The sequence below is a fragment of the Antechinus flavipes genome, chromosome 4 (genome assembly GCF_016432865.1).
Source record: "Antechinus flavipes isolate AdamAnt ecotype Samford, QLD, Australia chromosome 4, AdamAnt_v2, whole genome shotgun sequence".
NCBI lineage: Eukaryota > Metazoa > Chordata > Mammalia > Dasyuromorphia > Dasyuridae > Antechinus > Antechinus flavipes.
Window position 1 is genome coordinate 180,355,859 of NC_067401.1, and position 26,443 is coordinate 180,382,301.

General features: G+C 37.9%; 1 protein-coding gene across 1 annotated transcript; it reads left to right on the forward strand.

Annotated features, from left to right (window-relative positions):
* The first annotated feature begins 1,220 nt into the window (after positions 1 to 1,220).
* Positions 1,221 to 26,371, forward strand: LOC127560786 (cytochrome b-245 chaperone 1). Its single transcript, XM_051995655.1, has 8 exons — positions 1,221 to 1,341; positions 5,475 to 5,645; positions 7,186 to 7,308; positions 7,551 to 7,592; positions 9,651 to 9,724; positions 10,432 to 10,528; positions 12,421 to 12,565; positions 14,130 to 26,371. Exons 3-8 carry the CDS (start codon positions 7,224 to 7,226, stop codon positions 14,248 to 14,250), a joined length of 564 nt encoding a protein of 187 aa, XP_051851615.1. The 5' UTR covers positions 1,221 to 1,341; positions 5,475 to 5,645; positions 7,186 to 7,223; the 3' UTR covers positions 14,251 to 26,371.
* Positions 26,372 to 26,443: the final 72 nt, after the last annotated feature.

A 26,443-nucleotide genomic window follows, 5' to 3' on the forward strand; every position in this document is an offset into this window, starting at 1 on the left:
GAACTATTTGCATTTTTGATTTTCTTCCCGAGTTATTTTTACCTTCTGAATCCAATTCTCCCTGTGCAACAGGAGAACTGTTTGGTTCTGCAAATATGTATTATATCTAGGATATACTGCAACATATTTAACATATATAGGACTGCTTGCCATCTTGGGGGGGGGGTGGAGGGAGGGAGGGGAAAAAAAGAAACATAAGCGAGTGCAAGGGATAATGTTGTAAAAAATTACCCTGTCATGGATTCTGTCAATACAAAGTTATTATTAAATAAAATAAAATTAAAAAAAAAAAGAGAGAGAGAGAATTCACTGTTTGTTGGATTCTTGGAATTCAGCCCCAGGACCAAACCATGGATCCATTTGGTCCCAGTAAATCTCTCTTTTAAATAAAATATTAAATACTCTCTAATCTCTATCTTGCCTCAGTTTCTCTGGCATTACAATATATCATCCAGAACTCTTCCACTGCTGCTGTGGACATCAGCCTTGAGGGCATCATGCCCCCATCACAATCTCTTCCTCTCAGAAATACAAATAAAATATTAAAAATTCTCTAATCTCTATCTTGCCTCAGTTTCTCCGGCATTACACTGTGACTTGCAGAAAATCACACGGCTTCAGAACTAATAACTAATGTATGAATTTTATGACTGTCTAGCATTCCTTCTACATATAGTAACCATCTTATTAAAATGGTAATTTTGCTCAGGAGAAAGAGGGAATCGAAGTACACCAGCACACAGGGAAATGTCACTCCATTCCATCCCTCTCCCCCGGGATTGTGCTCACGAGGAATAAAAGGAAGCTTTCTGGAACATGAAAGTAAGGCACTCCATGGAAGCCCATCTTAATAGGACACATTAGCTCCTTTCACTACTGCCCAGCCGCCAATTCCAGGGCTTCAGGTCTAATGTCTACAAAACCGGCAAGGCCATCTTGCAATCAGGCAAAGTTTCCAGTTCACCTATTTCTTTAGACTGATAAAAGCCACCCTTCTTCGGTTTCGCTTACTGAACCTCCAGACAGTTGGAAGTGTTTTTCCTTTCCCCTGGGAATTGTCATTTACAACCGTGTCATTCCTTCTATACCTAGGGTCTCTAAGACAATTTTTACCAGAACGCAAGATGGCCATCACCACTTCGGAGGAAGTAGGGCACCTCCCGAGATCTGCCCGCCCTCTGTTCCTCTTCCGCAACGGAAGTGGATCATCTGATTCACTCTATGGTACCTCCACCCTCCTGGGCATGAATCCGGAAGTAGCCTTCCTGCCCAGATCTCATTCAAACGACTCCTTTCCTGCTGGTGTCTGGTGCTACTGCCTCTGCCGCCGTCTTGTACTAGGTAGGCGCCTTCTCCATCCACTTACTCTGCCGCTCTCCCTGCCATCTGGGGGTGGTAGGACTTACCGAGTTCGTTTTGCCTAAGCTATAGGGCAGGTGTGAATGAATGAATACACATGCCTGCCAATATGCTGGCATCTTTTTTGCTACCTTTTCTTCCCACTAGCCAGAAGAAGCTGGAGAAAGGGGAAAAGAAAGGAAGTATTATCGGTGATGCAGAGAGCTGTGGGCCATTGGGTTTTCTCTTTCTACAGGATCCCCCTGCCACAGGACTACCCCTTACCCTGCCCATACCTCAAGCACTCTTGCTGGTTGGTGGGGATGAACCAAGTGACAATATGATCCTAACTTTAAAATTGGAAGAGTCATCTAATCCAACCCAGATTTGCCAGAGAACACACAGCTAGTGTCAGAGCCAAAATGTGTTAACATAAGCTTTTTGTAATTTTCCTTCTATTTACGTGTCAAAGCTGCTTCTCTTTTCCCCCAGAAATAACACATATCCAAGCTCTGTTATCCCTGAAGGTCAGTAGAAATGATGTCACTTAAACAAAAAGCTGCCTCTGTCCAGTCCATATACCTCATAGGAATCAGTTTTGAGTCAAGAAAGCCCCAATCAATTCATAACAGAAAATTTTTCCTTCAATCCCTCATATTTTCAGGATATTGCTTTCCTGATATCTATTGTTCTAACAAATAACTTATTGTCAGTTATTAGCTGTGATGGGTGAGTTTATGGCTGAGTAAGTAGCCTTAAAATTCTGTAGAAAAAAATGCAGTCTTAAAGGCTCTCCTCAAATGAGATGTCTGTCAAATATAAAATATTCGATGACAGATTCTATGACAGATACAACATGAGTTTCAACATCAAGCCAGGGATAAAAACACCGAAAAGTGTACCCACCTAAAGAGTTCACCATTGTCAGGAAAGATACATAATTCAAACAGAAGAGTTCTTTATTATCCACAAAAATTTCCAAACATTTTTTTTTTCTTTTTCACTTTACTTTATTGAAGACATTTTCTTTTTAATTTTGAGTTTCAAATTCTTCCTTCCACCCCTCTTCTAACCACTGAGACAGCAAACAGTATATCAGTTTTTCATGTGAGATCATATAAGACATTTTTATATTAGCCATATTATTTTTAAAAGCAAGAAAAGTGAGAAAATTATAAAAATGATCTTGCTTGCAGATGACATTTCACAAATTCTTTTGAACCCAGAAAGACCTGTATCCTTTCACATCTGGGAAAGGTATTTTTGAGCCAATTTCTTCCAGAATTTTGAATTCATGGAGGAAGAGAAAAACTCATCTCATTTGTTTAATGGAGGAAAATTTCCAGTTAGGAAAATATCTAAAGTCTAGAGATTATTTTTTCAAAAGGGTCAACAATCTCTGATGCTTCTCTTAAAATTAATTCTCTCTTATTGCAGTATGGTTTGTGACTATCATTCAACTAAAACGTCTCTCTACAGTTACAAATAGTTTTAAACATTTCATGCTTTGTCTTTCTGTCCCTCTGGCCCAGCACTATATATTATTTATTAATTGATTTACCTTTTAACTATGTCTTCCAAGGCTCAGTCCTAGAGCATTTTGTATTTGATCCTGGAAGCAATAGGGAACCCCTGAAGTTTATTGAGTGACATGAGAATGACATGATCAGACCTAAGGTTTATGAAAATCACAAATGACTAAATAGAAAATGGACTTGAGACAGGCAGACCCCTTGTTAGGCTATTGGAATAGTCCAGGCATGAAATGATGAGGGCCTACATCTGAATGGCACAGTGTCAGAGAAGATAGAGGTAAATCTGAGAGATATTACAAAGGTGAAATTGATAGATCTTGGCAACAGCTAGGATATGGGAGGTGAGAAATAGTAGTGGCAAGAAACAGGAGTAATTCTTAAATTGCAAGTCTAATGGACTGAGAAGATGATGTTATCCTCTATAGTAATGGGGAAGTGGTAGCAATAGCGGTTGAAGGTGTAGAAGGGAAGATGAGTATTGTTTTGGACATGTTTAATTTAAGATGTCTGTTGGAGGTCCAGTTTGAGAGGCAGTTGCAGATGAGATTGGAGGGCAGCTGAGAGTTTTGGCCAGAATAGGGAGATTTGAGAATCATTGGCGTTATGATAATTAAATCCATGGAAGCTAATGAGATCACTATATAAAGCAGCATAGAGAAAGAATTAGAGGGAAACCTAAATTAGCATCTTGAGGGAGGCTTGTATTTGGACACTTGTGTTTGGAGGGAGGGATCTGGATGAGAATCTAGCAAAAGGGAGTGAGAGGGGCCGGTCATATAGGTAAGAGGAGAATGAGGAAAGTGACGTCTGTGTCCCAAAAACCTAGAGAGAAGAAAGTGTCTAAGAGAAGAAGGTGATTAACAATGTTAAAAAGGCAGCTAGGTAGCCAAATGAATAGAGAGCTTGGCCTGAAATCAGGAAGATCTTGTGTGATTCTAGGCAAGTCATTAAGTTCTGTTTGCCTCAATTTCTTCATGTGTAAAATGGAGTAATAATAGCATCTATATCCCAGTCTTTTGTGAGGATCAAATGAAATAATAATTGTAAGGCATTTAGCACAATGTCTGGTACATAGTAAGCACTATGTTAGCTGCTATCATCAACATTATCATCATCTTCAGAGAGGTGAAGAAGCATGACTATTGAAAAAACTAAGAAATTATTGGTAACTTTGGAGAGAGAGCAGTTTCTGTGAAATGATAAGGTCGGAAGCCAGATTATAAGGGATTAAGGAGGAGAGAAATTGGAAGCACCTAGATGCCTTTTCAAGGAGTTTAGTTTTAAAGGGCAGAAGAGAAGGTTTTTTTGAGGATGGAGGCGATTACAGCATGTTTGTAGGCCATAGTTAAAGTAGCAAGTAGACAGGGAGAAATTAAGAATAAGTGAAAGAGTTAAAGATAACAGAGGGGGCAGTCTGTTGGAAGAGATGAGATGAAATGAGATCATTTAACAAGTAGTTAAGGAGTAAGCCACCTCATTATGTGAGACAGGGGTGAAAGAGGAGAAGTAGTAGAAGTCATTTGAGTGATAGGAGTTGAGGAAGAGGGAATTCACAGCAAATAGTCTCAATTTTTTCTTGTAAAATGATGAAGCAAAGATCTCAATTAAGGGGAGGAAAGGAGAGCAGTGGTATGAGAGGTTTGAGGAGGAATGAAAAAGTTTGAAAAAGATTTTGGAGAGAGGATAATGAGTTGATAAAGGAGAGAGGGAATTTTGCCTAGTGCAGTGAGGCTCCAGTTGAGGTCATCTACTTTTGGAGTGCTTTCATTTTGCAGTCGAATCAGACAGAATGGTTGTGTTATTTACTCCATCTTTGTTCAACTACACATGTTTAGGAGTGAAGGTGATGAATAATGGGAATGATCCAAGACTTCTATTAATATAAAGTACCTATTGTATCTTTTGTGGCTTGTGTACTGAGTGGTTGAATTTTGATCACTCTTTTCATTCAGTCATCACTGGAGGGAAGTCATTTTGCAAAGCCAGTTATTCTTTTTGCATTGATACCATGATGGGTCCATATCCACTTCTCTGTTCAGTTTTTTTTTTTTTTTTCTGAGACAACTTGGGGGTATGTTACTTACCCAAGATCACAATGCTAGGAATTGTTAAGTGTCTAAAGCCAGATTTGAACTCACATCCTCCTGACTTCAGGACTGGTGCTCTATCTGCTGTGTCACCTAGCTGTCCCTTTGTTCAGTCTTTAAAAAAAAAAATTTACATATGCATACGTATATGTATCTATACATGTATGTGTACATAGACCAATTTTGGTATATATGTATGTTCTTTCCTTCCTCTTTCCTCCAAATTCATTCATTCTTCATCTGTTTCCAGGAATTCTAGTTGAATTTTTGCCTATGCTGGGTTTTTCTTTGAGGCTTTTGGAATCTTCTTTTTCTTCTGGTTTTGTCTTGAGTGTCTCTCATTTTAATCACTCTTTATAAGTGGGCTTCTTTTTGTTTGTTTATTTTACCATTCTTCCAGCTCATTTTCTGATTTTAGACTTAATGTCAGGGTTGGCATCTGTCACACTTCTGGAGGGAAGGTTTGGGCTATTCCTGTTGGTTTCCTGAGATATTAAGTGTTGTGTTATTTTAGAATTTCAGGGAAAGGTTTGGACCTGCAAGCTTTTCAAAGTACCTGGATTCAGAGCCACTTCTCACTGCTGCTGCCCTGTTTTGAACTCTGCAACTTCTTGACCTGGTTTTGGGTCTGTTCAAGAATAGCCTGCTGTTGGATTCATCTTCTTTCAGCTCCATTGGTTAAGAGGTACAGAATTGTAGTTCCCTTTTGGTTTGCTATTCTTATACTAGTTATTCCTCTGCAGTATGGGTTGGAGACTATTCTATGCTGGAATCTGAGCCATGTTGCTGCTGGTTTTTGAACTTTCTTCTTTCTTGTTACACCAGCCAGGGACTCTTTTCTCAGGAATGCCTTCCTTGTATACAAGACCCATTCTTAGTTACTTGTAACTTGAAATTTTGTAATTGGCGGACAAAGCCACCAATTTATATCTGTTCCCTTTGAAGTGCCATAGTATGGGTCTAGTAGAGCCTCAGTATGACTCTAGGACCTCCTTTTGCCCTGATACATAGTGCTGGATTGGAGTGCTGCTGACCTGACCCTATTCCCACTATAAACAGACCTTCTTATCTGTTTTCTTTTGCCAAACTGGACTGGACAAATGACTCACTATGATTTTTTTTTTCTGGTTTCCCCCCTCAGGATTTGATCTAATGCATTTTGTATATCTGTCAAGAGGAGTTTTTAGAGGGGAATTCTGCAACACTGATTCCTATAATTGCCCATTTGTCTTTGCCTTTTATTTGATTGTCCTTTGTAATTGAAGAAGACCAAAATGATTATCCTGTGGTTTAAGTGCTGTGGGCTTCCTATCTGAGCAGAGCTTCTGGGCCTCCAGAAATAAAATTCCTTCAGTTATCCCTGATCTGTGTTCACACTATCTTCTCTGACACATTTCCTTTCCCGATGCTCACAGGCTTTTGATTGACTTTTTGTTCTGGAAAAAGGCTTTCCCTATATTGTTTTTTTTTTTTTTTCGTGTTTCTTGATCGTTGCTTAATTTAAGGTCCTTTTTAGGTTAATATGTGGGGTAGATGGGCTTTTCTGTAACTTTTCATGTTGCCATCTTAGTTGGAAGTCTTTAAAGTTTTGATGGGTTGTATCTTGGATGAATCCAATACTTTTTATGAACCCTCTGGTGTAATAGAAAGAATGTTTGGTTTCTAATCAGAAAAAGCAATTCAAATCTTTATTCTGCCATTTTACGAGTACAACCTTGGGCAAGTAACTTAACAGCCTTATACACCTATTCCTCAACTGAAAAATGAGGGACATGAGTAAATGACTTCTCACTTTCCTTCCTACTCTGAATTATTATCTATTAATATCTTTAAGATATTTTACTTGTTTTTATAGGAGAGAGACTGAGGGAATACTGAGATAAGAGTGAAGTCGTAATATTTCCTAGGCTTCTAGAATATTAAAGTTGAAGGTACCTTGGAAATTATCTAATTCAACTCATATCTTATAGTTAAAGAAACTGGAGCAGAGATTGTTTGACTTGTCCAAAGTCATAGCTAGGTGTAAGCATTTCTGGGATTAGTATCCAGATTTTCTTAGTTGTAGTGGGATTTTGCCACTTTCTTCAACAGCATCTAATACTAATGTCTACTAGAATATCTAATAGAGTGACAGAGAAACAGATAGACTTAACTAGAATGACTGAATATTTCTTTGGTCATTTGGCAAGATCATTTTCACCTAATTCTTTATTCTTCTCTACAAGTCTTGTTTTTACTTTGGGAGTAGTTCCAGAAGCCAGGAATGTACATGCAGGTAGAGACCCGAACTGGCTCCATTCTCCATCTGAAGAGGTCTCCTGGTATCCGATCCTGGTCTCTTCTTGTAGGTAAGCCCAGTATATCTGGTTTTGAAATAGGAAAATCTTTCTCTTCTACTCCCTTCTATTTTCATTTTCACTACTCAAATAACAAATGAAAAGTTATTTGTTCAGAGCTGTTGCTTCCTAGCTTCTATTTGTAAGCTCTGTTGGGGGAAGGAACAAAACCGTCTGATATTAATCTTTTGGTGGGTGATTAGAGACAACCTGGGGCATTAGTTCTAACTAAAGTTTTTTATTTTTTTTTTCAGGTATCTTGTCCATTGGCTTGGCAGCTGCATACTACAGTGGAGGTACAGTGGCTCTCTTGCTGTTTGTTATGGAGTTGTTTTCTTTGGAATTTTTCACTTTTATCCTCTTGATTTTTCACTGAGGTCCTTCTAGCATTTCTATCTTTATCTATGCTGATCTCTTTTGCTTCTTCATTTCCCTAAGGCTGAACTAACAATCAGGTCTTTAGTTTAGTCAGGAAATTTTTATTAAGCATCTTCTAGGCAGGCTTTCCCAGCTTCTACTATAAGTTGTTTGTTGTACGTCCTGTCAAACTCAAGTGGAAATGGGGTCCATTAATCTGTACATGAGGATTCATACAGCTGGCAAATTGACTTTTTTAAAATGTAATTTTATCTATGTTTTATTATGTTTTTACTTGTTTTATTATTCCCATTTATATTTTAATCTGTTTCTAGTCACAACAGGAAGTGCTGTGGGCCTGTGAACATGTGAGCTGTATGCTTGTCATTTCTATTGTACATCCATTTTACTTTGCTTACCACCATTGTATTTTGTTTTTCATTAATAACTGTCTGATATCAGTTGGTATGGAGATTTTAAAGATGAATTTTAATTCATCCAGGAGGGATTTAGTAAGTTTATATATTTTGATGACCTTCTTCTCCTCTCTTTGACCCACATTTTTTTTAGAATTATATGTCTAATGTTCTGCTGCAAACTGCTTTACATATAACTCAATTTTTGTATGCTTTGAATCTCCTCTTTCCTTGGAATTATTCATGTATCTCTATAAGGAGCCTAAGAATCAGACTTAGGACATTTCTACTCAGAAAATCATAAATTCTTAGAGCTAGAAGGGAGTTTAATTATCATCTATACCAGTTCCAATGATCTTGTGAAGAGAGCCAGCTACACCCAGAGAGAGGACTGTTGGAACTGTGTATGTTTCACAACATAGCATTTTCACTCTTTTTGTTGTTGTTTGTCTTTCTCATTTTTTTCCGGTTTGATTTGATTTTTCTTTGCAGCAAGATACTTGTATAAATATATATGCATATATTGGATTTGACATATATTTCTTTTTCTTTTATTATAGCTTTTTATTTACAAAACATATGCATGGATAATTTTTCAGCATTGACCCTTGCAAAAACTTTTATTTCAACTTTTCCTCTACTTCCCTCTACCCATTCCCCTAGATGGCAGATAGTCCCATACATGTAAAATAGGTTTAAGTATATGTTTAACATATATTGGACTACTTGCCATTTAGGGGAGGGGAGTAGGGGAGGAGGGGGGGAAATTGGAACACAAGATTTTGCAGGGATTAATGTTGAAGAGTTATCCATGTATATATTTTGAAAAATAAGAAGCTTTAATTTAAAAAAATCATCCAAGTCCACAATGAAATATAATCACTAAAGCTCAAAGTAAAATTGATAAGAATGGAAAATATATCATCTGTTGTTGCTGTTTGTTTCTCATTCTTGAAGAAGACCGTGACATCAGAAAGGTGATGCCATTACATGTGAGTGAATTTCTCCTTTGAAGCCATCTGAGTCCAGTTGCAAGACCATCAGGATGACTGGAGATTGCCCTTGGATATCATCTATGTGAAACCACTTCATCCTACACAAAAAGAAATAGGGACTACAAAGGGGAATTAGCTTGTTCATTATTTCACATTAGCAGTGCCAGATCCATGATCTTATCTCTTGGCATATTGTTTTATGTATCCTCCAAGCTAATCCTCTAAGCTCATCTAGACACTGAAAGGAAGACAAATACTAACTAAAGAGTTTTTGCCAGAGTAGACAAGCTACTTTATATCTAGATATCCAGTATTCAAAGTAGCTTGTCTGCAGCCTGGGCTTTGAGGTGCTTAGGAATAGGACATTCGTTTTTAAGATCTATGGAAAATTTTTTCCTCTCTCCCCCCCTCCCTCTTTTCCCCTTCCTCCTTTGCATGTAATTGCTGCTGCTCTTTAGGAGATAATCACCCTATGGAGTAATGAGAGGAAACGTTTCTGTCTTTCTGGGCTTGTTTGCTTTCAGTTCAGTGTTGGCATTCCCTTTTTGCCTTTCATAGCTATTTACTCTGGATATTTACTTTCCAGATAATCTAGGCTGGAAATTCTTCTATGTCACAGGGTGTCTGTTTGTGGCGGTGCAGAACTTAGAGGACTGGGAGGTAAGGGCTAAAGTTAGCATCATGGGCTGATGGAAGAATTGGGGTGGGAAGTTCCCCAGGGCAGGAGAAATACCAAGGGCTCTGTGGATTAAGTGGGAAGGTCATTACTGTTTGAGGATCATGATAAAAGATTTCATGAAAGAGATGATGTTTCAGTGGGTTGTTTTAAAAGTTGGGTAGAAATTTAGCAGTTAAAGAGGGAAAAGGAGGGCAGTTCAGGATAAAGACAGAGTATAAATGCAGTAAGCATTAGGGGACTAGAGAGTAAATTAGTTTGGCCAGAGCACAATCTGTGAAAGAAAGATTGTTTGAGAGTCCTGTAATTTCTCAAGGATCCTCCTTTGTCATTATTACTCTTTTTTTCAATCCCCAGATTAAGGGAATTAGATTTGTAGAAAAACATTTGGTTTTGATAAATCAAGTGTTGGGATGGGTGAACGAAGGATATTTTTCAAATTTTTTTCTAAATTCTGTCTGAGAAATTTGTGTGCTTTTAGAGTAGAAAATATCTGACAACAGAAAATCTGCAGTACAGTTGAAGGATTAGGGAGATACTGGGACTGGGAACTCTTAATCATAATCATTAAGTAGCAAGGCAACTGTTTGTTTCTTTTCTGGAGGTTTGAGAGAAATTAGTGTGTCTCCTGAACTCAAGACCTTGTGTGGTAATCTTTTGCTGTTTTTTTTTTTTTTTTTTTTTTTTTCAGGAAGCCCTGTTTGACAAAACTACTGGGAAAGTAATCTTGAAAACATTCAACCTCTACAAGAAAATACTGATGGCTTCTAGGGCATGCCATGAACAAGGTAAGAGCTGTATTGCATATGTTTAAGTATTGCAGTGGATACAAAGGGGTCACTTTTGTTTATTAAACAAGTCTTTTTGATTGGCTAGTCTAGAGTTTTCAAGCTGAGCTTTTATTGAACAAGGTAATTGAAAATCCTTAGGCTCATAGATTTAGACCTGGGAAGAAATTCATTTAATATTTTCCCTCTCCCTCTGCCCTTCTTTTTGGAGATGATGAAGGTATGCTCTTATGGTAAGGGCTTATCTAAAAGTCACATAAGACAAAAAATGAAGATTCAAACCTCAATCATCTAACTCCATATAAGCTTTTTCTTTTGCACCACATAGTCTTCCATGTTCTTGGGTATTGTGATTTGGCTTGGGAATATAAAGTCTGAAAACTATTCTTTTGCATCAATATGAATTTTCCAAGTTTGGCTTTTTATTTTTAGGAGCAAAGTGTAATAGCACTGAAATTGCTTGGATACTATTAACCCTATGGTCAAATTCAAAACTTGTTTGAAAAAAAGGAGATTATTAATCTTGAAGTCAGGAATTAATTTTTTTTTCCTGTTCTATAGGGATTTTCATGGCTCCCTGTAGGCCAGGCACCTGGTTTTAAATATTGTCTAGATAAGTAACTGATGCTATGTTAAACTCATTTTGTCTTGTAAAATAGAAAACCAGCTAAAGGGCATCAGGATCTGGAGGACACTTAATGCCATGTTAAAGTTTTCTTTAGGATTCCTACTGTCTATCAAAAATTTAGAGGCAGAGGGAAGAGAGAGAGATGATATGGCCCACTAGGTTGTATTGATCTTTCAACCCTATGAATTTAAAGAGTGAATGAGAAAGGGAGTTCTGCTTTCATAATCACAGTTATCTGATACAAAAGAAACTCTGAGCCTTGCGAGAACTGCCCTTGCTCAGGGAATGTCCTGGTTCCTGGTTATATGTCACTTTTTAGAATGGCTCTGTTTGGGAATAGTTTTTGGCTAACTCATCATAATAGTCGTTCATTTAGGATAATTTTAAGCAGCTTTGTTACATTCATGCACTAAAGCCACCTGCTGGGAATCTTCTTTCCTTCTTTGTATCCATCTAGTAAGGCTGAGCTTGGATAATCACAAACAGGCAAAATACACGTTGTTGACTATTCTTAGAGACTTTGTCTAAATCACTCATTTTACAGATGAAGAAACAGGCCCAGAGGAGTTAAGTGATTTCCCAAGATTACATACTTGAATTTGAACCCAAGTCCTTGTGATGTTCTTTCTATTATACCAAATGGTACCTTAAGGAAGAAATTAAGACAAACAAAACAAATAAGAAGGCTCTCTTAATTAGTATAAATGAGATTGGAAACCAGAACCAGATTTGCTTTCCTGTGAAAAGAGTAAATCAGTTATGATCAATGGTTCCTAGGAAGGATGTTGCTTTATTCTTTAATACTATTGTTTTGACTTCATGTTTGGAAGTAGATCAAGCAGAATCCTACTATGTTGATCTGGAAACAGATTGAGAAATAAAGGTTTGTCAATATTTCAATAGATCCTGGATACTTTCTAAATACTGAATTTCTTCAAATCACAGAATCTCATAGTGATATTGTTGGAGGAAACTTTAGAGTGTAGCTATCTTTCTTGTCCACAGTTGGAGAAATTGAAACTCATCCTGGGAGGAAAAATGACTTGCCATAAGGCTTTCTATCCAATTCATAAAGACAGAAATGGAATTCAGTGCTACTGATTGTTGTGTTGAGTGAAATACATTTACATGAAATTTAGGAAAGCCTCAATTCAGAGTTTTAGACTTTGGAAAAAACCCATGACTGTTATCACTGACATCATTTTGTGATGTCTTCTAAGATCTGACATTCTTACATGAATATTAACTGTTCTTATCTTTTCAGTGGTAGTTGGACTGAATGACATTAAGGATGTGAATGTCATTGAAGAGAAAGTTCGATATTTTGGAAAGGGCTATACAGTGGTACTTCGGTTTGCAACGGGCTTTTCCCATCCTCTTACCCAGAATGCAGTGATGGGTCATAGGAGGTAAGATAACAAAGTCTTGGGAATAGTAGTAGATAGGGGCAAATGGGGAGCTTTACCTGCACTGAGAGTAACATTTAAATTATAGATGTATCTATAGCAACTTAGAACCCATTTTATTTTGGATTCTCTTTCAAGTTACTGACATTATGTAATCCATTGTTTCTGGTTCTGTTTGGGTCAGTAGTGACTACATCCTAATGTCATAGGATTTAGAATTGGAAGGAACTTTGGACATTATTTAGTTTCAGCCACCTAATTTTACATTTTACATATTATAACTAATTGAAGGCCCTTAGAGTGAAAGTGACTTTGGTGAAGGTCACATAATAAATAATTGAACCAGCATCTGAATCTAGATTCCTTAACTTCAAATATAATGATCTTTTAAATATACCATACTATTTTGTCTAAAATCATGGTTGGTTTGTGGCTATCCCTGAAGCCTGAATCATTTTTTTCCTTCTGCTTTGTAATTCATCCTAGTGGGTGTGCCTTTTGGAACCCCCTCTTTCCCCCCTCCCCAAGAACAACTATTACCATTTTATAGACAAAATAAGTGAAGGCCAACCAGTAGAGACATCTGGATCAAATAGACCAAAATTGGCTTCAGCATGATTTGGTTAGACAGTATGCAGTCTTTCATCTGGGCAAAGAAATTGGTAAGGTGTTTAAGCATCAGCTTTGCATAAGAGCCAAGGGCTTGGCACTGTCTATAGTAATAGGAACCTGCATTATGATAATACTTTCATGATAGAGCATTTGTGAAGCTTTGTTGAAAGCTAAATTAGAGTATAATTACATAATCTCTATTCTAAAGCTGTCATTTTCTTAGATGATTTCAAGTCAAATCATCTTTTTATGTTCCCTCAAACAGCCTTTTGATTTTGGGGGGCTTTTGTTTAGGTGGGCAATAAGGTGTTCTGGGTCAAGAGAGATATTGAAAATGACTGTTCCACTTCATGATTCCTTTTTATTCCTTGAGGCAGGTCCTAACATTGGCTTGTAGTGCTTCTAAAGTTGTCACATAATGGAATCTTCATTTGCTTCTGAACTACTCTAAAAAAAAAGAACTCAATGGGTAGTGGTAATAGCTTTCCTTTGAAGTTTACTTTTGGCTATAACTTTCCTGTCAGATAACTTATGGCTTGAAAGAAACTTTTTTATCTGAAAAATTTAACCTCTTAAAAGTCCAGAAGGCTTCATAGTCAGTTTTGACTTATACTATATTCTCTCTCTTTTCTTATATATGGGAAAATCGAAGCATAAAAAAGCAAACAGGATAAACTTTTCCAAAGTCACATATATGTATTTCCACCCTCAAAGTTTGCCTACTTCCTGAGGGTATTATTTATGATGATATTAAACTATATATTAAATCAAGGGAAAATAAGAAAGGGAGCAAACTAGAATAAAAGGAAGATGACTTGTTGGAGGGATTGGGGGTAAAGAATAAATCTTCTGCTTCATTTTTCTTGGGCTATTATGTAAAGGATTTGGGGATGGTCTTATGTGGTAAGTAATGTGAATTGTCCTTTTTCCTTCTTCTTCCCACTCTTTATCTTAGTGATGTAGAAGTAATTGCCAAGCTTATCATCAACTTTCTGGAGCTGCGCCAGCCAGAGAACCCCAAAGACTTATCCCAAAGCAGTGACAGTGATGTGGATGAACCCAAGCACCAGAACTAAGTCTGACATAATGGCTTGAGTCACTGAATCTGGGTGCCCTATTCCTCCTGCAGCTTTCGATACTTCTTTCTTTTTTCCTTTCCTCCAGGGCCGGCTGTTTGACTGTATTTGGTTTTTACAGTGATGTGGACTGCTAACAGAGGGATCTATGTTTTGTTTCTGCTTCTCTGGCAAAGCTTCTAGCTCACTAGATTTTGCCTTAAGTTCTGTGGCCATTTGTTGAGTTTGCCCCTTCCTTCTCATTTGTTATGTAGTTACAGAACTTACTGGGACCTTAGGGACTATTCAACTGTCATTTTACAGAAGAGGAACCTGAGACTGAGAAAGGGGAAATCATTTTCCTAAAGTCAAAGAGTTTAATAAATGGAAGAGCTGGGACATGAACCACATAATATATGTAACTCCATTGTTCTTTCCACTATACCATGTTGCCTTATGCCATTCTCTCGGGAGTGGGAAATTAAGCTGACATGTCTCCTCAGCCACTGGTCAGTTTTTCTCACATAGAGGACCTGGAGAGATCTGGGCAAGAAGGTTCTTTTGTGATTTTGCTTCAGGGATTATAAAGATGAAGAAATACAAAATGAAGGAAGAACTTGAGCAGAATGAGATTCGGGAAGGAATGTGGATATCAACCAGTTGGAGTTACTTCTGTTGAGCAGGAATTCCTAATCTGTTGTCCATGGACTCATGGACAGATTTCATGGAACATTTGAACTTAGATGGGGAAGAAAAATTTTACATATCTATTTTCACCAGTCTAGCATTTCCTTCAGTTATGAATTTGAAAAATAACAATAACAAAACAGTATTGTAAGAAGGGAGTCCATATTGCATATTTCACCATACTGTCAATGAAGTCCATGACACAAAAACGAAGAACTGGTCTAGAAACATTTGAGCATATTTAAAATCATATCTACAAAAACAGCTGCCTCATCATGGGACCAAGGCAACTGGCAACTTTGGTTGTTAAATATTTAATTGCTTCTGTGAAATTTTAGGGAGCTGACAGCCCTAGACTTTCAAGCAGGGACTTGAAGTGGTTATGTGGCCATTGCTGGTTGGAGATTCTGTTCTTTGTGGACTTTTTAAATGTTTGTCTCTGGAAATTGTTAGGAAGCCAAGCCTTATTTCAGCCTCCTCAATATTTCTCCACAACTGGGAGCACAAGTGTTTGAATTAAAGGGTCTTGTGAGAGGCCAGAAGTCCCAGCTTTATACCAGCTACAGATAATGAAGTTCTACAAATGAATTAAATAGAGCACTGGAGAAATGAGATCTCTGTAAGCTGCCAACTCTGGTTCCATCTCACTAAAGGGGCTGAAGTGAGGTTTGGGGGGATGGTAAAGCAGCAGGGTAAACAAAACTGTAGAACAAGGTATGTTTTGGTGTGAAGACCGAGTTAGCACCCTGGATACCTTAGAATCAACTGGAGTCAGGATAAGCAAAAGTCCTTGGTTTTTAGGGGTGGAAGTGAAGGGAATGGATACAGGATCTTCGTGACCTTCCTTTTCCACCTCCACCACCCAAGTGACTCTGGCTTGTCTTACTCTACCCTCTAATCCTTGTGACAATTCTTTGTGTACACCAAAAGATTGAACCAGCACAGAACAGTGAGAAGGGCCATTTTCCAAGCATATGCTAATAGAGTTGTCCAGTCAGTAGTTAGCCTTGAGTGCAGGGTTGTCCAACCTCAGTGCATCAACTTGAGTTTCAGCCCTTTACATTTTGGAGATTGTGACTACACTAGAAAGTTTTCCAGAGATCTCAAGGTGTTTTCCTACTTCCTTTGTATTTTGAACAGCAATCGCCCTTTTATAATAAGCCTGTCTGTCTTCTATGGTGAACCAAAGGAATAGAGCATAAATTGGAGTTTGCAACATGGCTTGTGAGGGGCCTTCTTAGGCATTCCAGCTCCATCTTATTGTAAATAAGCCTCATAAATGGGTGATCATGTAGAATCTTTCTTAGATGTGTTTCCAAGAGGGAGATACTGGCTGTTGGTGGCCTGTTTAAGTATATTCAAGAGTTCTTGAGTCTCATTTTGAAATCTGTTTTTGCCAGATATGAAATCTGAAGTCAGAGATTTAAAAGTATCTTTCCTTCACCCTTCTTTTACTTTTTTGACTTCAAGACTACCAGACTTATTAATAAGTTTTCAGCCAAAGAAATATTGTCACTCTATAGCAAAAGCCATTTTAGCTAAATGGAAGAGAAATTGCTTTTTATTAAACCCATGTCAGCTTCTAGGAATTCATTCCCTGAGTTACCTTTCTTTTTACTTTAACCATTTTTAATAAGCTATTTGGGGAAACTTATATGTGGTATAGAACTGTTTGGGTAGTGGGCCCAAGCCCAGAAGAACTGGATGAACTAGGCCATGGACTGGTAGCTTCTGGGAATATGGTTTATAAAGTTCAGCCCCTGAAACTCAGACCACACTCAACTGAGACTTGGCCTATTTTCTTGCATATTGTGATGCCTTGCATGGTCATGTTTTCCCTGACTTGTCTTGGCTTGGAAGAATTGGGGCATCTGCCCTTCAGTTACTTTTTTTGGCTCAGTGCTACATTTTTTTCTTCAGAAAAGGGTATGTATGTTTGTGTGTCAGGATAGATTGATCTAGGACAGGCCAAGTCCTATTTAACGTAAAATGACCTTGCTGTTTACATAGGAGGAGAGATACCTTTTGTAATTTGCCTTTGGCTGATTCTTTTGAGAAAGGAGCATCTCAGTTGTTGGAATTCTCTTTTCCTGCAATTGCCCTCCTGGAGAGTAAAGAAGACCCAGTTTTAACTTACAAATCTGTATCATCTAGAATTTCTGTAATCCATTTTTCTTTTTAATCTCAACATTTTAACTCCTCTGGGACTCAGTAGCTAGATGTCTAGTTCTCACAGAAAACAGAAGAATGCATTGGATGTGCTATATACTTAACATTGTTATTTGCCATTTGTTCTATTCTCGAGAAACATGATGTCAAGGTGATGCCATGACGTGCAAGTGAATTGGATTTAAGTGAGGGTGGGCTTTGCAAGTCACTAGCCTCACTTTCTTCTCCACAGTCTTCTAGCTCCAGTGGTAAGATATAGATCAGGTTCAAGAGGAATGGCCTCAGATGCTGTGAGATGCAGCATCTTCAATTCCCCTAAACTGAAAGACAGATCGTGTATATTGAAGATTGAGTTTGGGTAGCTCCATCACAAGTCTATGTTATATAAAATTATATAATTAAGAAGTCATTATATGTGTGGCACTGAGAACTATTCTATGGCTACATTGAACCATATATTTTATATATGTTCTCTAGTCATAAGGTACAACAAAAGCATGAATATCAGGGTGTAGACAATTACTGCTGAAATAGCTGGTCAATTCTTTTTTAAATAATTGAATAGCAATTTACATTTTCTAGTTAATCAAGATGAGTAAGTGAAATTCCAAAAATATCTTGAAAGTTCTTTTTAGTTATTTAATTCACAAAAGTTAATCTTTTTGCTACAGTGGCCTGCACAGTCATGTAAAATCTTTTCTATTTGCCTTTAGGCTCACTTGGTAATTGGCAGTGACAGGGTAGATAGTAAGAGAAAGGCAAAGAACTTTTTTTTTTTAAATCCACAATCTGAATAATTGGGCCCTAAATAATTGAGACTTGACAGTGACTTTCTTGATATAGGAATCCCTATGGGCTCTGCCATTCGATATTGGTGAACCTGATCCTAACATTGACCCTGTAAATTATAAATTGATTTATCTAGAAATACTGTGGTAGTTTACCTGCTCCTGAAGCTCTTCTTATCTAATGCTGAAGGCTGATAGTTATTTCGGGAACTTTTAGAATACATTTCTTGAATAAATTTCCAATTTTCCTGTAAGGCATGTAGGAAAATCACAGGAATTACTTCATACCTCCTCAGGACCCTCTGCCTCTGGGATCCTTTCCTTCCTCTGATTAGAGAGGGTGAGAGGTGGGCTTCTGGGAGTTTTGCCCAGATTCTCCAATTTCAGGACACTCGGCATTTTCTTTGTCATTTTCCACCTATCTGCTTTCCTAGGTGGGAGAAAATGAAATCAACCCAGGGATTTATACCTTCTCAGATAATTTCCTGTCCCAGCTGCATAATATTGTGCCAGGCTATTTCCTTCTCCCACTTTTTGCTTTTTTATGTGTAATCTCCACCATTACTGTGAGCTCCTTGAGGGCAGGGACAGTCTTATGCCTTTCTTTGTATCCTGTTCTTGGCATGATGCCTGGTGCATTATAAATGTGCTTAATAAATGTTTATTGACTGATTTTGAATTATCCTTTTCAATTATAGGATATTTCTGTATGATTATTGTAGTTACACTTTCTTAACCATTAATTTTTTCAGTTAAGCAGATGGTATCTTGTTGCTTTTGAAACATAAAAGTATTTATATTTGACTAGGTGTTCTTTTGTTTGAAAGTGACCAAAACCAGGATTGGTGTTAACATTCTCATGCCATTCAGTGAAGTTCAAATTGTGTGTGTAGCTGCTGGGAGTAGTAGAGTTCCTTTTTGTTCTTAGTCTTCTAGGTGGTAAAACAAACTCTGTGGGTGGCTTTGGCTTTTTTGTTTCTAAAGCAATTATGTCGCCAGTAGAATTAAAACTAATAAGCTCGTGAAAGTCTATTAGCTGTATTTCAGGAATATTCATCATTTTTGATTGGAGAGAAAAGGTAGAGTATATTTAAAAAGCCAATTTTTCCACTGTGATAAAGGAAATCAGCTTGCCCACCAAAAACCATTCATTCATTCTGAGAAGTCCCAAACCTGGGTTTGTCTCTGTTTCTGTTTCTTACAAATTATTTTACTCACTTAACTGGGCTTCCATTCAAACATTCTCCAAGTCTGACTTAGGCACCCATCTTAAAAGATTACTGTTTCTTGTATCTTAAGTTTCCTCCAATTTCCTTCCCTGGATACATTTTCATCAAATCACAGAATTTCTTGAGTTTGAAGAGAATTTAGAGGTCATTTACTTCATTATGTTACCTGAACAGGAATCCTTTCCACAAGATTTCTTGAAAGATGTAGGCTTCTCTTTGGAAATCCTGGGGAGGGGGGGAGGAGGGGAGCACGAGGGCAAGCAGTCTAAACTTCTGTAAACAACTGATTTCATTTTTTGACTTCTCGGTCAGGAAGGTTTTCTTTATATTGTGATATCTACATTTATGCAACTTCCACCTATTGCTCTAATTCTGCCTCCTGGAAACAAGAATAAGCCTTGCATATCTTTTAAATACTCAACAGTAATCATGGCTCCCTTAAGTTTTCTCCAGGCTAAATATCCCTGTTTCCCACAAATACCTGTATAGTATATATTGCCTTCAGTCTTCTCAACGTTCTTGATTACATCTCTGTGAAGGCACTATTGCTTGCCAATGCCTTATTTAAAATGGTGTACAGAAGTGGATATAATATTCCCTATGTGATCACTTTAGTGCCCCTGTCAAGAACCTATTCTACCTCACTACTGCCCTTTAAAATGGACAATTACAACTTCTATGGTGTCAAACCAAAATCTGTAGCAGAATGGGAATGGGTAGTAGTTTTTCAATAACGATAGTAAAGAGGTAGTGTCAAGTCATCCATTCTTATTTTGTGATTTTTGCAGTCAATATGAGCTTATTAAGAACTATTCCTTTTTTAGTTTAGCATTACTAATTTTAGTTCAACCAACAGCTGAATAGGAATTTCCTCTCTAGCATAATCTAGACCTAACCAGTGGTACTCATCTAGCTGTCTTATACAGGAAGATCTTTAGTAATGAAAGACCCTACTCAAGAGAGCCTATAATGCTTTTGTAATGTTCTAATTGCTGGGAAATCTTTTGGATCTAGCCAAAATTTGCCCCTGCAATTTCTAATTCACTGTTTCTAATTCTAAATTATTTTCTTACTGTCTTCTCAAGGCTCAATATCTCTTGAGGCTCAACATCCAGAGTTCCTTTAATCAGTTGTCATATGACATGCGCTTAGTTTCCTCACCATCTGTATCATTTTTTTTTTTTTCTGGAAGTACTCTGGCACTTTATTAAATAAGAGGATAGTAATACTCCAAATGATTCTCAGGAAATTTGAGGGGGAAGGGACCCCCCCCCCAAAATTAAATCTTATACAATTTACAATTTTGCATAGAGTCTGAGAGTATCACTCAAGGAAAAACTCTTAACTACAAATTTTGGACTCTAAAAGATATAGTCTAAACTTGTAGAGGACAAAATTTTAAATTTGTATTGCATCAGTGCAGAACAGAAGTATGGAAATAGTAGTTTCTGTCTAGTTGTACCTTGATTGTAACACTGCCACCAAAGCCATAAGAACTTAGCTACTCTGGGGCTTCAATATAAATATTAATACCACGATTTAGCCTAGGACCAAGCTACAGTTTAGATGAGAAGGGGATGCTTTGGCTTATGGGACTGGTCATTTCAGAGCAACAGACTGGTCATTTTTTATTCCTGTCCATGATCCAGCTGTAGTTTTAACAAGCTGCTTCACTGAAGATGATCCTGAACATCAAGAGGATGGAAGAGAAAAAAAGTCATAAGAGTGCTTATTCTATTACATTAAGCGCAGTGGGTGGAGTAACAGTTTTTTTAAATGTGTTAAGTTGTCTGTTATTGGTAATAACTGTAACATATTTTCTTTTACTTCTTCAAATTCCCTCTATTGATTATAGTTTTTATTGTGCTGATGTGTTATAAAGAATATATTTAAACTTTCTGCATTTGTTTTTATAAATGTGCCATATGTAGTGGAGTAATATTCTTTTTTATTATCATTTATAATAACCAGACATCTGTCATCTGGTTTTTCTATTTCTTTTCAGGATCTTTCTTATCTTTTTATTAGATTTGTCTAGAGTGAACAGGGACACACTGAGGTCCTCTAATATTATAGTTTGTAATCTATTTCATTCTGTAGTTCATTATTTTTTCCTTCAACTATTTAAATGCTATGCTATTTTTTGTGCATGTATTTCACCATTAACATTATTTATAATACCTTCAAGCATAATGTAGTTTCTCTGGTTATCTTCTTCGCTTTTTAAATTTTAGTGTCTTTTTACTGATGCCTTTTGGAAACTTATGATTGCCATCCCTAATTTTTTGGATTCAACTGTAGCATAATAAATTCTGCTTCATCTGTTGGAGTACAGGGTCAACTTGAACCTACATTTCCTGCTGACAGGGTCAACTTGAACCTACATCTCCTGCTGAGTGAGGGGAGTATGAGGCCCTTGGAACAGGCATGTGACATGTACACACTTCCTTAGGTTAAGACACTTAGTCATTAAATTCTATATATACAGTTATAAGACACATAGTCATCAAATTCTGTATATAGCCATACCACCATAAAAGGAAAATTCCACATTTAGTCTTGTGATTAGAACTCGCCGTTACTTAAAGAGTATATAAGTTGTAATATGCCCGGACTGGGGGGAAAGCAAGTAAGCAAGCAAGCAAGCCTGCCGCACCCTTTCTGCACCATGTAACCGATCCCTGAATAAAGCACCATCTTGACTCCACGGCGCTCGACTCAGTGCATTTCTTCCTAGTTGGAAGCCGGTGACGACCGAAGACCCCAGATAGGTGGGTAAGTAGAGGGCAGATACTCCTCCCACAATAAAGGCACGTCAGGAACCCCACAACTGGCGCCCGAACAGGGACAGGGTATAATCTAACCCTGGACCAGGGACCGGACGTAGATAAGCCCGGAGGCTTATAGGGGAGTAGAGAGACTGCCTCGGCAGAGCGGGCTCTGCCTTCACTGAGTTGCCCCTATTGAGAATAGGGAGGGTTAGAGGGAAGTGGGGAGAGTATTCCACTTCTGTTGCCGGAGGAGAGGATGGTGCTTAGTAAGTGCTTATATAAACTTTGTGCTCAAAAGGAATGTAAAATCCCCATAAAAACATGCAGGGAGTTTATAGAGAAGATTTGGGACGTCTGCTCATGGGTCCAACAATCAGGCATAAGAATAGGAAGATGGCATCTAGTGGGTCAGCAAATGGCCGCACATGACTATACACACCCAGGGATCATTGAGATCCCTCCAGTCCAGTCTATCTACCCCCCGCTTCCCAAAGAAGGGACTCCCCCCGTAGAAAGCAATCTCGCATACCCCGTCTTCCCTGCCGCTGAAACTAAACTCCCTGTAAAAAATGAAAAAGAAACTCAGAATGCCCTTAGTGCCTCAGACGTTGGTGAATTAGAAAGTGAGGCTGCAGGGTATATTCCACCTCCTTACAACTTGCCCTTTCTTACTGCCCCCATAATTAATTACCCAAAGGGGTGAGACCCTTGAAGAATAAAAATTCTGAGACAGATATTTTCTGGGACGTTGGAAAATATCTGGGCCTATGTTATGTGTTATATGTTTGGTTAGTCTTGTAACTGTATAGTCTGTGTGATGTGTGTTCTATGTTCTGTGTGATTTGTCTGTTTTATTGGTTGGAAAAATTTTTAAATGGAGCTCCATGTTTGTCTGTGTGTGTCTGTGTTAAAAGTTAGCAAACTTGTAAGAGATAAGGATTCAGCCTCTGTGTGCAGGCTTAGCAAATATCAAGAAGCTTGAAAAATCTTTCTCTCTCCCTCTCTCTGTCTCTGGCTGACTGCAGCAGCCTGTGAGACAAAGGGAGAAAAGTGAGAGAAAGGAAGAAAAAGAAATGAAAAAATAGATTGAAAGGGATTTGGAATTTCGGAAAGTTAAAATATGTATATAGAAGACCAGTGTGCTAACATTTAAAGGAAAGAAGTTTGAATGGAATATCTACGCATTCTCTGTGAAGGCAGAGAAAAGTACTGAATGGGCTTGGAAATTTACAGAAACCCTTTGGATTCTGAAATGGGAAAAGGTGAAACTAACTTCTCTCTGGGGGTGGAGGTCCTGGAAACAGCCCTTAGTCTGTTTTTGCTGATTTAAAAGCTTTGTTAAGTTTAACAACAATGATTAAGAAATTTGGGAATTGGTTGTTTGAAAATTTGCTTGTGATTTTAAAACTTTTAACCTGTTGTACTAATTTTGTAAGTACATGGAATTTAGCTATTTTAAACGGACAGAAAAGGAAAGAGGAATGCAGGTGATTTAGGAAGGACTGATTTGTAGGAACAATTAGAGGTTTGCATGGTTTTAAAAAAGGTGAAAGAAAATCTTTTGGGAGTAGGTGAAGAGGTGGGGGGAGGGAGCCATCCACCTCCACTGTCTTTATAGTAGCATCAGGAGCATCTGATAGGAAAGTTCTTTAAGGAGATTGTTCAAATTGTAGCCAGGGAGAAAGAGAAGGTTGGAAATGGGTGAATTTGGGAAGAAACCTGATATTGGGAAACTGATGGGTTAAATCTTGAAAAGGATCCCCATTAGGAAATTTGAATGGGGAACCTGAGGGAAGTTTTTTCCAGGGGGCAGGAGTGGGGGCAGGGTGGCCATGTGGAATCCTCTCCTCCCCTCACCCCTCTTAAGTATGTTCCTGCCGCTTTTTTCTTATCTGATTACAGCCAGTTCAGCAAACTGATTTTTAAGGACATACTTTTAAGTTAATTGATTGAATATTTGTTTCTTGATACATAAATATTTTCTTGGTTGAGGAATATGGTCATAAATGTGATCCATACTTTGGTCCGAGTATTTCTAAAAGTTTAATTGCTATGATAAAAACCTTCTTGAATTCTTTTATGTGGAATTGGGTGTTTTGTATAAGTTTAAATTGATTGTATTGGGTCATCCTGAGGTTATTTAAAGGGCCTCTGAAAATAATAATTTTTTTCTTTGTCCTTTTGAAAATGTTTCTGTTATGGACAATATGCAGTTTGGGATATTTTTCTATGTATTGGGTATTTTAAAAGCCAAATGATTTGTATGTATAATGTTCACTTATGTAACATCTACCCAGATATGATAATTGTTCTAAGTTGTGAACTTATTGAGACGAAATTTCTTTCTGTTATTACTACAAGGTTATGATAAATAACTGTTTAAGAGTTATCAGAAATTTGATTAATGACATCTGTTATTGGAGGTAAAAAATTTTTTGGGCTTAGAATTAATTAGTTAATGCTATTTGGGAGTTTTAAAGCTCCACCCTCTGACAGTTACTGGGACAATTGATTGATAAGCTGTTAAAACTCAACTGCTTATGTTATGTTATAGTTATGTTCTTGCATTTTTCCTTTTGTAACTGATCTCTCTGATCAGAGCAATGGTCAATAGAATTGTTAATGTAATTCAATTATGTCATGCCTTACTATTTTCAGTCTGGTCATATGTAATCATTGTATCCTAAATGCTTGGGCAACTGAGCATTTCGCCTGGTCATCTGTCTGTTACTGGATATTTGTGTTTTATTTCTTTAAGGTTTCTACATGATAAGAGGACAATTAACAGGGGTCTGTGAGACCTCACTGATGTTGCAACTTGGGACTGCACCCATTTGCTTGGCCTGTAAAGCAAACTCATTTCTTCACATAGGAAACAATCTATTTTGGCCTCCTCATATTCTGCAGCAACCTGATGAACTGAGTCTTTCTATCTGAGACTGATCTAATCTTTATTTGCTAGATTTGTGTTTTTGCTCTAGATTTTGGTCAAATTACAGATATTGGCTTGCTTCTGGAACCTGGATCAGCTTTGATTGTCAGCATGATGCACCCACTCTGCAAGGAATGAGAACCTCCTGTCACTTCACAGCCTGGAGCAGCAGTTTTAAATGAGAGCCATGGACTGGACCCTGCATCTACTGTAGTTTGGACTAATATAAGGGACTTTGGGAATGGTTGATGAATGACTGTTAAACCTTGCTTAGCTCATCTATTACTGTGTGCTTAAGATTTGGGATGGGATTTGTTAATACTGTGTAACTGTTACTGTTATGTTTGAGGGATTTTTAGGAAATGCTACTGTATTAGTCTATTATGTATAGGGATTTTGATTCACTCTCAGAATTTATATGGGGAATGGTCATTTGATAATTCCTTTCCATGAGAAAAAAAAAAAAAAAGGGAGGAAAAGATAGAACATTGGGGAAACTGGTATATATTTTTTCAAAATACCTGAAAGAATGGGAACACCTAGCTCCTATTCACTTTGCTTTAAGCACTTTTGCCCCACCCCCTATCTCACTAGTTCAGATTGAATTTGGATGCTTTAGTTTTAGAATCCCTTATTTTGTTAAAACCTCAACATCAACGAGCCTGGTGCAGCTTTATGAATGACCCCTGGTACCAAAACTGGTTTTCCACTTCCCCTTGGTTGACCACATTACTCCCCACCATATTGGGTCCCTTTATAGGTTTTCTTTTCCTTATATCATTCAGCCCTTGGATGTTTAGGAAATTGACTACCTTTATAAAGAGTCAAGTTGACTCGGTGGTACAGAAGAATGTCCAGGTCCTTTACCAAAGGCTTCATCCCTCTGACTCAATGGAAAATCTCTTCCTACCTAGTACTCCAAACTCACCGGAACCTCTTTGTTTCACGGATGAGGATTTTCACGTGCCATGGTACAAAAGAATATGCTAAGCCATGTCTGTAAGACCATTGCAGTGCCATGACGGGCAACGTTGGAGTAACCCTACCAATGGCGGGACCTGGCATGGCAGGTGCACCTTGGATACAAGGGTTGACTCCGCGACCCAAGCCAGCGCTCAATGGCTAGAAAATTCCTTAGCAACATGTGGCCATTTTCCCGTGATTAAAGAAAAAGGGGGAATTGTTGGAGTACAGGGTCAACTTGAACCTACATTTCCTGCTGACAGGGTCAACTTGAACCTACATCTCCTGCTGAGTGAGGGGAGTATGAGGCCCTTGGAACAGGCATGTGACATGTACACACTTCCTTAGGTTAAGACACTTAGTCATTAAATTCTATATATACAGTTATAAGACACATAGTCATCAAATTCTGTATATAGCCATACCACCATAAAAGGAAAATTCCACATTTAGTCTTGTGATTAGAACTCGCCGTTACTTAAAGAGTATATAAGTTGTAATATGCCCGGACTGGGGGGAAAGCAAGTAAGCAAGCAAGCAAGCCTGCCGCACCCTTTCTGCACCATGTAACCGATCCCTGAATAAAGCACCATCTTGACTCCACGGCGCTCGACTCAGTGCATTTCTTCCTAGTTGGAAGCCGGTGACGACCGAAGACCCCAGATAGGTGGGTAA

Bases quoted from the DNA above. Each gene is read 5' to 3' on its own strand.
- LOC127560786 (XM_051995655.1), top strand. From the start codon at position 7,224: ATGTACATGCAGGTAGAGACCCGAACTGGCTCCATTCTCCATCTGAAG. The intron at 10,529-12,420 runs GTAAGAGCTGTA...TTATCTTTTCAG, and splicing joins TAGGGCATGCCATGAACAAG to TGGTAGTTGGACTGAATGAC. The intron at 12,566-14,129 runs GTAAGATAACAA...TCTTTATCTTAG, and splicing joins GCAGTGATGGGTCATAGGAG to TGATGTAGAAGTAATTGCCA.